We start from the raw sequence: 12224 nt of genomic DNA, 5'->3' as shown, positions 1-12224 counted from the left end.
TAGGCCTAACCTATAGTTAGGCCTAAATCAGAAATTAGCCTAGAAAAATAAATATGTTGCTACATACTGTACATGTACTGTAAGCCCCTCCCATACACTAAAATGTGTTCCCGGCCTGAATGGAGTGTGAAATTACTAAACATATAGTCTGTTTTGGCCAAAGTACATTATCTATTTTGATCATTGGTAGCAATCATTGTCAGTCATTTCTTTGTATGTATAAGTTATTATATCTACTCCTAAAAGGCAAACCTAAATGTCATTTTTATTTAATCTCAATCATTCGTACAACAGTTCATTGTTAAGTCTCGGTAGCCTGGCATTTTCTTTTGGTTAAAGCAATTATAATTAACATTTTAGAAATGACCATAAACATTAGGCAACTCTAAAGCATGGTTTATAAATGCTTATTAGATTGTGTGCCAGAGATGTTGGGTGATTTGGTGTTACAACCTACAGCCAGGCGTTGAGATAGCTGCACAATGCCTCTGCTAAGCTTTCCCGCACAATGGATCAAGTTGAGTATTAAGTTACAAGTAGTCTTGATCCCAAAGCCTGGAGGTGTTAAATGTAGGTATCACATACTCAATATTACATGCGTCGGATCAGATGCCTAAACCATATTTATACCACATATTTCCACATAATACATCACAAAGATCAACACCTTTTTTTTGACAAAAGGTAAGGTAAGGTTAAATACATTTTAAACTTTGCACCAGAAAAATAAATTGTTCAGCCCAGCTCTGCTAAAGTATGACACGTTGTGAGCTTGTAGCTTGGGCAATTTGTGGCAAATTGTTATCTCCAGAATAGACTCTAGGGTAGGCCTGAACACATTTTTACACAATATTGTATGCTTTAAATTAAAAAAATAGCAGATATACAAGCTCACAGCACCGAGTGCCGCGCTACGAGCTTGTAGATCTGCTATTTTTGAAAAATCTTGAAAATGATATATATATATTTTTTTTATTTATTTATTTATATATATATATATATATATATATATATATAAATATATATGGAAAAAGAGAAGGAGGATCCGAGCACTCAAAAAATAAAAAGGAGGGGAACGGACGTAAAAGCAGTGTACTTTATTTCAAGACATAATGATAAAAGCCGACATGTTTCGACCCTCTCGGGGTCTTCATCAGGGCATATTGCTGCTACATCCTGAGCACCTAGTTTTTCTTGTTCTCTATATATATATATATGTATGTAAAGCACTTTGGGCTGCATTTTATGTATGAAAGGTGCTATACAAATAAAGTAAAGTTTATTATATATATATATCAAGTTTTTTCAAAAATAGCAGATCTACAAGCTTGCAGCTATTTTTCAATAGCTAAAGCATTCAATAATTCTAGGCCTAATGGGTTAAGTGGTTAAAGATGCAGGCGTTAGAGAGTTGTGTGTAAAGTGTGTAATCAAACCTGTGTGGTGACGTCCCAGCCATCCTCCAGGCTGACCATGACTGATGAGCCTGTGTCTAGCAGCTCCACAACCAGCACCGACACCTGCAGAACCCTGTGCAACTGAGGACAAACAACAAACAAACAAACACGCACACAAGAGGCGGATTCATGACAAACACGCCGTCTTATCCATCCGTTTGGGACTAGCCCAAACAGAGTGGGAGCAACTATTCCAAACATACATAAACACCCCAACCGGTGTCAAACACATACTTTAGCAGACTAGCAGTGTGCTAACTTACAAAAATAAATGCACACATTAACGCATTATTGAATGGGTGTACTTGCACGCTCGCACGCACACACAAAAGGTGGGGGTTGTACGGAATACCAAAACGCTCGGGTCAAAACAATGTTTGCCTGGGTCGACAGATCAGATCCGGCGCTCAAAATCGATGATAAATGGGTTTAAAAGTTTTTCAACTTGTCAGCCAAATGACATATGGGCATATAAGTGATATTACACTAATTGTATACCTGTTCTTGAGGTAATTGTTTATCCCCCAAAGGCTAATTTGACCTTTGGGACACACAAATAAGTCTGTGTGTCCAAAAAATGTATTTACTGCACTTTGGCTTGGTAGGACAGTATGCCTAAACATAACCTTATTCCTTAATGTAACTTCAATAAACTATGCCTAAACCTAACCTTGTTCCTAAACTTAAAACCTCAGCAAAACTATGCCGAACCCTGAACATATTTCTAACCTTATCCTCGGTAAAAAAAACAAATACAAGAACCGCCAAGGCAACCTTCCGGTCACCGCTCTACCTACCAGGTAGACCGGTGTCAAACACATACTTTAGCAGACTAGCAGTCAGGGACATGCTGGGCCCCTGATTCAGCCCGGGAAAAAGAGATGGAGAGGCCCTCATTGCGCGCTATAGAGAGATCTCTCTCTCTATAGCGCTGCTGCTACTCAAAGATTTGCCATTTCAGATCATGACAAGTGACAAGACAGTGGGCCAATTACATGAGTTATATTTCGTCGTTGTCGGGTGGAAACCTTGTATGTCCAAAACCGTTTCTTTTGTATTTATCATTTTAAAAATTATTTAAACTAGTGAAAACAGCCGGCACACAGGCACACAGGCACACAACGCCTCGCACCGCGAGGCGTTGTGTGCTTGTAGATCTGCTGTTTTCATTACTTTTGTGCAACGGCCTTTTATGATGAAGCAGGGCTTTGCTTTGCGAAAAAATGTATAAATTTGAAACTTGGAGATACGAGGTTTCTGCCCGACAGTGACGATTTACTTTGCCAAAGGTAACCTTCCGGTCAGCGCTCCACCTACCAGGCCCATCCATTCGGACTCCTCCAGGCAGCGGTGGAAGCTCATACTGGGGTCAGAGGTGGCCGAGCTGGGAACACAGGCCTTCATCAGCTTCTTGAAGCTGTTCTTCACCTGCCGCACGTCACACACCTCGATGGGCACCACCTCCCACTGCTGGAACGAGTCCTGCTTCCCTCCCTGGACCACAAGGACACGGGGTACACGTCACGATTAGGCAGTGTTGTTTTTGACAGCAAATTTTGATTTAGTTTTAGTCATAGTCTTTTGAATAAAATGTCATTTAGTTTTAGTCACAATTTAGTCACCTGAAAAGTTTTAGTTTTAGTCTAATTTTAGTCGACTAAATATCATAAGATTTTAGGCGACTAAATCTACAGTTGATTTAGTCAACTGAAATGTATTTTGGCAGGCCTTGATGGCATCGTAACGACTGATTTTACACTTGGTTGTGTGCTGAAAATAGCAGATCTACAAGCTCACAACGCGTAGCAGCGTGACGCGTTGTGAGCTTGTAGATCTGCTATTTTCAGCACACAACAGCTGAGAGCAACCAAACATAAAATGACTCTCTTCAGCACTAGTCCCTCTCTAACGTTTTAGTCTAGTTTTTATTTTGTTGACAAAATTGTCAATATATTTAGTCTTAGTTTTAGTCATCACAGCTTAGTTTTTATTTCGTTTTTATTTAGTTTTCGTCACTGCAAAAAACACAGTCGACATACATTTTTCGTCATAGTTTTAGTCAACGAAATCAACACTGTGATTAGGGCTGTCACGATTATGACATTGTACGTGACGATCGTCACACAAATATTGCGATTAGCGAATAAATTGTGTTGTTTTTTTGTCGCTGAACACTGGAGCATATGAATGAAAATTACATTTCTGTTTGGCTTTGAAGTTGCACAGGGCAGATATGACAAATAACCTACAGTGTAAATATACAAAGGAATGACTGGCATATTTAATAACTTTATTCTTTTAATGAACGTATATCCGGAAAGGGGCTTGGCGCAAGCTAGACGCGGAAGCGGCGATCTTTGGAGTGGATCATCGCAAGTGGACAGGGATTAAGTTCCAATTCCAGGACACCTGTGTGCATCTTTTGAGGGCTCCCGCGAGCAAATAGGAGCGAATATTCTATGATTTTTCAAAGGTCAGTGAAAATCTCTCAGAAAGCTTGGCAGGGAGCGACATAAGTCGAAAAACAATGTTGGCAGTCAATGAATTAATATAAATTTGGGGGGGTCTTGAAACGAAAAAGTTTGAGAACCATCCAATAAATACGATGAGCTAAAAAAGAAATGTTTATATCAGGCTCACCTTGAGCTGGGCCTTGTCTCCGATGATGTAAAGGTACGCCCTCTGCTGTCGAAGGAACAGGGCTTCAGTGGGACAGCCGTTAGGCTGCGGAGACTCTTTACTTACTGCTAGACGGTTCCCCACGTCTGGGTTATAGGCACTTAGACGACCACTGCCCCGGATGCTGCCCCATTTGCCTAGGATTAACACACACACACACACACACACACACACACACAGGCAAATACCCAATCATACAGGCACAAACACAAAAACATGGCCGCACAAGCCAAAACATCCACCAACATACATCACACACGCACATAGGTCGGACACACACACACACACACACACACACACACACACACACACACACACACACACACGCACACGCACACGCACACGCACACGTTAGTGCAAATCACAAAACACTTATTATGTTCAAATGTTCAATTGCCAAGCCACATTTGGAATGCCTTGCTGTGTTAGGTAAGTGCACCAGTGTGCGACTGTGCACGTTGAGGCGCACACCCAGTACTGCATCTAACAGCCATGCTGATAAACAAGGCAGAAACAGTGGAATAATGACCTAGCAGAGAACAGCAGATCCTAATGTAAATGTCAATAACTACATGTAATACTAGTCCCGCATAGCCAGACGATCAGAGATCTCTACCTACCAATACATCTAAGGAAATCTAAAAGTAATGTGGGGGCTAGAACAGTGTAGAAAACCTAGGCTAAACAAACCTACGGCCATTGCTTATATACTCAGTGGTTTTCTACTCCACTACATCTCAGAGACAAATATTATACTTTTACTCCACAATAATTATTTGAAAACTTTATTCACTACGGTAGTTACTTTGCAGATTTTGATTGACAAAACATACATACAGCCCTATATAGAGATTTCAGACATTTGAAAATAGACAATCTACAAGCTCTCGATGTGACGCATTGTGAAACGGGACATTCTGCATAATGAGTACGTTCTACTTTTGGTACTTTAAGTATATTCCAATACTTTTGTACTTTTAATCAAGGACATTTTGAATTCCAGGACTCTTATCTGTAACTGAGTGTTTCTACATACAACTGCTAAAGTAAAAAAATTCAGTACTTTTTCCACCACTGCCAATACTGATATCATCCCAAAAGGAAGGACCACCTTAAAGTATTTGCGTGCCGTAGGTTCAGCAATGCAGTTATTTTGTTAATCTGCACATATTTCCACACAGTTTTAGCCCCTATGTTGAACTTAGACGTCACCAGTGGCATCGGTAGGCCGAGATCACCAATCATTGGTTAGCTCTGATTGTCTGGGCAATGCGATACTACAGTAATACACTCTTCTACAGTTGCTCTAATCTGCCACACAGCGAACAGACAGAAGTAATCAAACAGGCAATGACAAAAACAGAAAACATCAGACGAGACAATCTGAACAGTGCAGAGTGGGGCGGGCGGACGGACGGACGGACGGAAGACCCTCTTACAGCACACCAGCATGCAGAGGACATGATGGCTCACGAGAGAGAAACCCTCCGTTTAGAGAGAGGAGAAGCCATAACAACAAGTCTCACAGAAGACAGTTAGTCCCAAAGAGAGACAGCAAGGTCACACGTGGACTACGCCAGACACAATGGCAATACTGTTAAAGAGATCTGATTGGTTAGATGGGAGAAGGGGGGGGGGGGGGGGTGTGGCCTACTGTACCTCTAGTAGAGTTCCTGGCCTTGCCCGATACTTTGGGCTGGGAGAGGGAGATGACCTTTGCCCTTTGACCCAGAGCTGAGGTCAAATGACAACAGAGACGGCCCATTAACGAACACAACCACAGATGGGAGATGGATTTCACACTACTTTAACTGCAACAATAAACTCACACACACACACTCTAACCCAAAGAGGATGGGATGTGTTTTAATGATCCTCAAATGTAAGCATCATCTCTCTTTGGGTTTTGTTAGTACTTTTTGGCATCTATCTTTTAGGCATAAACACAAATGTTCCTTTGATTTGGGATCAGGAGGGCAGCCATGATCTAGTCCATTGGTTCCCAAACCTGTTAGCTTGAGACCCAGACCCAGAAATTAGACGTTTGTCTGGGACCCAAACTAGTGAAAACAGCAGATCTAGTTGTGAGCTTGTAGATCGGCTATTTTCACTACTTCTAAAACATTTGTTTTCTAATTTATGGAATTTCTTAGATTTTAAGGGACCCATTAACTCAGTCGGTGCCATATTTAAAGTGGGATGACCTCTCATATTGCCGGTTCGCCAACAAAGGGTTAAAAAAATAGTGTGCACGCTGGTGCACACATTCGTGCACAGATCATGCACTATGCATGTGCATGCTTTTCACAGCTTTCAAACAAAAAAATCTGCTTGGAAATCCGTTCAGGCATTCAGGAGAAAGGAGCCCTTATGTTTTCTTCAAATGTAAACAAACATGGCTGCCATGTTTGAAAGATGGGGTTGGTATGGGGGTTAAACATGCAATTTCGCGATCGAGATCATGCCTAGTACACTGTTGGAGGTCCAAAATCTTTTTTTTCAAAAAAAAAAAGATTTCAATTTTTATTTTTTTTTATTTTTTATTATTTAAAAAAAAAAGACGTTCAGAAGTCTGGCAGGGAGGTCCATAGTGAAAAAGACGTTTTAAAGACGTTTTTATCATAGAAACTTCTTTTTTGGCAGGGTATGAGTTAAGGGACCCATAAAAATGTGTCTGTGACCCACAAGTGGGTCCCGACCCAGTGCTTGGGAAACAGTGATCTAGTCGATGCCAAGATGATACCAAGATGCCTAATGCGGCATTCACACTGAGAGAAGCCAAGCTAATGGTCGGCTTGGTAATTCAATGTAATGTCTATGCATTGCAAACCAGCTTTTAAAATTTCCAAGCTTTTTTTTCGAGCATGGAAATGTTAAAAGCTGGTTTGCATAGAGATTACATTGAATTACCAAGCCAACCAGTAGCTTGGCTTCTCTCAGTGTGAATGCAGCATTATAGCCGTGGAGCCACAGGCCCAAAAGCTCAAAGAATAGGGTTTTACCTGTGACGTCATGACATACTTATTTTTTTTTCTTTTCTATTCATTTGGTCATTAAGGTACACAGAATGAGAGGCCTGCTCTGCTGGAAACTCTGCGAAAAAAAGGTATGGCCATTTGTATATTCACTCCATCGACTTCAATATACAGGAAAGAAACACACCAAAAAAATATGCTTTAAGTAGCATGTGAGAGGTCAATCTAGGGGTTCTTGATGATTCTGAATCCATTGCAAGCATTTGTTTTGCATGAAAAACATTTCTTGGGCTAGAAAACTGACCGAAATAACGGTGAAAAGTGATGACTCATCACTTTTCACAGGTTTGAGAGGCTGAAATGTAGCCCAAGGAATGTTTTTCATGCAAAACAAATGCTTGCAATGGATTCAGAATCATGAAGAACCCTTAGTTTGACCCCTCACATGCTACTTTTTTTTGGTGTGTTTTTTTCCAGTATAGTGAAGTCAATGGGAAACTTTTTTTCGCAGTGTTTCCGGCAGAGCAGGCCTCTCATTCTGTGTACCTTATTGACCAACTTAATAGGAAAAACTAAAATTTGGAGTATGTCATGACATCACAGGTCTTCTCTCATTTTGGCACAGTGGCTCCCCGGCTATTAGTGTGGGCATGGCAAGCGTGGCAGCCAGGCTCACCTCCTCGACTGAAGGTCCCCGGCATGTCCTCCTTGGACCCCATCACCTGCTTCATCAGGACGCCAATCTTGGGCTGTCGTAGTTTATCTGACGAGTCTAAGCGGGAGAGATGAGATTTTCGTTACTTCCCCGTCGGGAGGAAATCTGGTGACCACAGCTGCACTCAGGGGCGTCACACAAAATTCTGGGCCCTGGGTACAAGGATTCACTGCGGGCCCCCCATGAATGTTAACTATTGAAAAATAGCAGATATACAAGCTCACAGCGCGGCACCGAGTGCCGCGCTGTGAGCTTGTAGATCTGCTATTTTTGAAAAATCTCGAAAACGTGTGCAAGAAACCTATGTCAAGGACCCCCAAGATGATATGTATTTGGCCACGGACCCCGATCTCAAAATATTTAGTTCCAGAGACCCCCAGAAGCAAAATTTGAGTTAGAAATGTTCGCTTAAAAAATACATATATTCAAAGATTCTCACACATTTTCAAAAATAGCAGATCTACAAGCTCGCAGCGCGGCACTCGGTGCCGCGCTGTGAGCTTGTATATCTGCTATTTTTCAATAGATAAAGTTGTTAGGGCCCCTCCACCTTGGGCCCCAGTAACTCAGTCCCACTTCCCTACCCCTTGTGACGCCCCTGGCTGCACTTGAACAACAGAACAGCGTAAAGATGGAAGTTTGTAGTATGTTAATTTAACTATGAGAGTAACAAATGGATACATTAACCCATTTAGGCAGATATACAAGCTCAAAGCGTGGCACCGAGTGCCGCGCTTTGAGCTTGTAGATCTGCTATTTTTGAAAAATCGTGAAAATTAGAATTTTGACCCGATTCTATAAGTGTCTTTTGAAAAACCCTATGTTTCTATGTCAGCAATCTGGCCAGCCATCATCAAAGAAAAGGTCCTTTTCACTTAACTGGAGCTCGGTTAATCTGTTCTTGAGAGACTATTATGTCAGTGGTGCTCAGACCTTTTCATGTGAAGGACCCCCAAAATGATATTTATTTGGCCACGGACCCCCATTTCAAAATATTTAGTTCCAGGGACCACCCAGAAGCAAAATTTGAGTTACAAACGTTCGCTTTGAAAATACATATATTCAAAGATTTGCACACATTTTCACGACTTTTTTCAAAAATAGCAGATCTACAAGCTCGCAGCGCGGCACTCGGTGCCGCGCTGTGAGCTTGTATATCTGCTATTTTTCACTGGTTAAGCATTCAATCATTTTAGGCCTAAATGGGTTAATTATGAGAGTAACAAATGGATACATTAACGGTGAGGATTTCTCTTTGCACATGGGTACAAATATATGACAAAATGACACCAGTGATGTTCACAAAGGATGTGTAGTTTGTAAAAGCCAGTGCATTTTCTACACCATCTCAGAGAATACACATGCAGCAGTGGTTCTCAAAGTGGATACCAGGGACTCCGTGGGTTCCTTTAGGGGGGTCTAAATTGACACATACAAGTCTGTAACTCTGACAGTGTACAAATGGTTCTTTTGGTTCCATTTGTACACTGTCAGAGTTATGGGGAGACCCTGGAATTTGAGAAACACTTTATATACAGTATATAACACATTAAAAGGATTTAGAGTTTTAAAGGAGTAGTTCACCCTCAAAATGTAATTTTTTCTATCAATTACTCAACCCATGGAGACTCGAGTTCAATAATATATTTTAGTTTTTGTCGCATTCCTAATTCAATAAAATAATTTGATTATAATAAATGTACCCCCATTGATTCTGGCCGGAATCAATGGGCCTACAAAGAGTCTCCTAAAATGATTGGCTTATTTTGGGGGCTAACTACTCCTTTAAGTGTCCAGTCGGAATGTAAATCTACATATGACAATAATAGTGCAATGCACATGGTGAGGACGTACCTGAGGTGCTCATATGCGTGGAGGTGAAGTGGCTGAGTGTGTTCCTTCCGCTGCTCTCGTTGTAGGAAGGCATGGAGCTGATGATGGCCTGGAGATACTTCTCCTGCTCCAGGCTGGTGGAGTCGGCCTGGGATGGCACTGCATGGGGCAAGCACAACCGTTTCAGTTTGACTCCAACCAGGGTTCCCACACATTTTTACCAATTCATTTCCAAAACTTTTCCAGAATATTTAACCCAATTTCCAGGACTATATAACAATAATTCAGCTCAATAACAGGTCGCTTATTCCTATGCGCAATGCCCAAAGACAGGCAGTGTATGCCAGTGGTTCTCAACCTTTTCGTGACCCCTGAAATAATCATGTTTTAACTGGGGACCCCGGCACCCTGACGAGCACCAAGAGTTGAGGAATTTTGCATAACACTGTTCCATTGTGAAAATAGCAGATCTACATGCTCACAACATCGGCTATTTTCACAATTTCTGCCTCTAATATTTGACAATTTGGCCCATGTTTAATTTGTCATTTCAGAGGTATTAACAAAATCAATAACCAAAGACAATGCATAGCTATTTTTTTACAGGACCTTCCAGGACCCTTGATCAATTCCAAAACTTTTCCAGTACTGGAAAAATATTTTTCTAATTTCAAAATATTTCCAGGAATTTCATGACCGTGGTTGTGTGGGGGTGTGGGGTGGGGGTTAAGTGTCTTGCTCAGGGACACTACAGCCGCCATAAGGTATTGTATGTCTTTATAGGTCTTGATGAATTGAATACATAGGACCCCAATGGAAACAAGCCTTAAGGGCTTTTTGTGTTATACTTTTAGCATCACTGTTTAACTGTACCTCTGTACCTTTTGCAAACTGTTAATACATTATTTAATCAATCAATCACAAGCTCCACTATTCAAGGTTAAGGTGCAGTCACATAAACTTACACCCAATGGAGATTTAAAAAACTGCATTGATTTATTACATCATTTGCTCAGAAAAAAAGTTATTAATCTTCCATCATTATTAATCTTCCAGTTTTTGGCCCAAATTACAAATCAGTAAATAACATTACTTTGTCTTTTGCCTGTTAATTATATATGACGTAAACAAATTCACCAGTGCTCAGTATGGAAGATAATCTTGACGTTTTTCTTTTTTTTTTTACCAGAGCTGGGGGCGTTGGGCGACTTGAAGAAGCCCACCACTCCCTTGGCGTGGAGGCCCGCGGACCGCAGTAGCACCGCCTTGGTCCGTGAGTTCCTCCAACACACGACGGGGAAGCGGTTCTGTCGGTAACAGCGAGAAATCCGCTGGATGGTCGAGTCTGGGATGCTCTGCGGTACGATGAGCAGGCCGGGATAGCTGTGGAACACATAGTAGGTACATGGGAGCGCGCACACACACACACAAAAAAAATCATTCTCTTTTGCTACTGGGGGCGGAGTTATGCAGTGGGACAAAGTCCACATACGTCCATTAACTCATTCTGAGCCCAGGACATTAACGGATTAGGGGGTCCAGAGTGCCCCCTCCCGGCCCCATTAACGGCCGCTGTCTTATTTTGAAGGCCAGAAGTCTAGACCGGAAGTACTTCCGGTCTGACGTCATCGGATCGTGCGCCGGAACCGATGCGTGTCCACGTGGAGTTGTGTAATGGCCGACCGGGAGCTTTTATAACTGTGTAAAATAAGCGAGCATCTGCCTCCATCCTAGCTTCTAAAGTGTAGTTTTGAGATAATGGACATTAAAGATGAGATCGGCCGTCCACCTCAATGTTATGGGATGACTATTGTGTGCTTGTGGAGCCGTGATGATGACAAATCAGCGCGGATTTCGTCTCCGGAGCGTCGGCCATTGTACTAGGTATTTTTACTCGCCGTTACAGTAATATATTACTTTTCCCGCGACATCGCGTGGATGGCACTATAGATACTCTATTACTTTTCCCGCGACATCGCGGGGTTGGCTTTTAATGAGTTAATATTAATGGCGAGAGTGTAGTTTTAAATAGATATTTATTTATATTTTTATTTTATTGTTTTGCTTTGTCATGATAAATAGGAACATTTTGGAACACAATGGAGTTTTTTGTTCCTTTTTTATTAATATCACATAGATGTTTTTCTTTTGGTACTTTAAATAGCAATAATGAGGCTATGAAAAATCGTTGTTTTCCCATTCATTTCCCATTATAAAAATAGTCTGCCCTGGCTTTGTTGTCCCACTTAGTAACAGAGCGCCATGGGGTGGGACTTGACAAAGAGTGGATTATTAAGTGACAAGCTCACATCGCGTTGCATCAAGTTTCCATCATCATTTAGTAAATTGTTCAAAACCTTTCCAGTTTCCACCTACAGTAATGACAAACCTATAATCATATTTAACTTGTTCAGCGTCACCCACATCTAGCCACTTCTTTTTTTATGAGCGCCCAAACCGCCAGACATGTCTAACCACATCTTTTATTTTTTTTATTGCAATTGCCACAAGTTAGCGATCAGCCCCATCGGGTGTAAAAAAGAAAAAAAGTGGAATCACAGCGGA

General features: G+C 41.4%; 1 protein-coding gene across 4 annotated transcripts in view; it reads right to left on the bottom strand.

Annotated features, from left to right (window-relative positions):
• The window catches only part of sbf1 (SET binding factor 1), a 135675-nt gene that overhangs the window by 24950 nt on the left and 98501 nt on the right, over window positions 1-12224 (bottom strand). For 3 of the 4 annotated variants that reach the window (XM_080754773.1, XM_080754775.1, XM_080754776.1), the window contains 7 exons: window positions 10846-11042; window positions 9681-9818; window positions 7788-7883; window positions 5796-5870; window positions 4098-4273; window positions 2775-2951; window positions 1437-1538 (listed from right to left, as the gene is read on the bottom strand). In XM_080754773.1, coding sequence (XP_080610899.1) covers window positions 1437-1538; window positions 2775-2951; window positions 4098-4273; window positions 5796-5870; window positions 7788-7883; window positions 9681-9818; window positions 10846-11042 — 961 coding nt within the window. The remainder of the gene's footprint in view (window positions 1-1436; window positions 1539-2774; window positions 2952-4097; window positions 4274-5795; window positions 5871-7787; window positions 7884-9680; window positions 9819-10845; window positions 11043-12224) is intronic. The other variant, XM_080754774.1, reaches the window with a different exon arrangement.

This window comes from Nannobrachium achirus, assembly GCF_963921795.1.
Source record: "Nannobrachium achirus genome assembly, chromosome: 23".
In the NCBI taxonomy this organism is placed as follows: Eukaryota; Metazoa; Chordata; class Actinopteri; order Myctophiformes; family Myctophidae; genus Nannobrachium; species Nannobrachium achirus.
The sequence above is the reverse complement of the archived record's forward strand: the minus strand, read 5'-3'. Positions and strand labels throughout refer to the sequence as shown.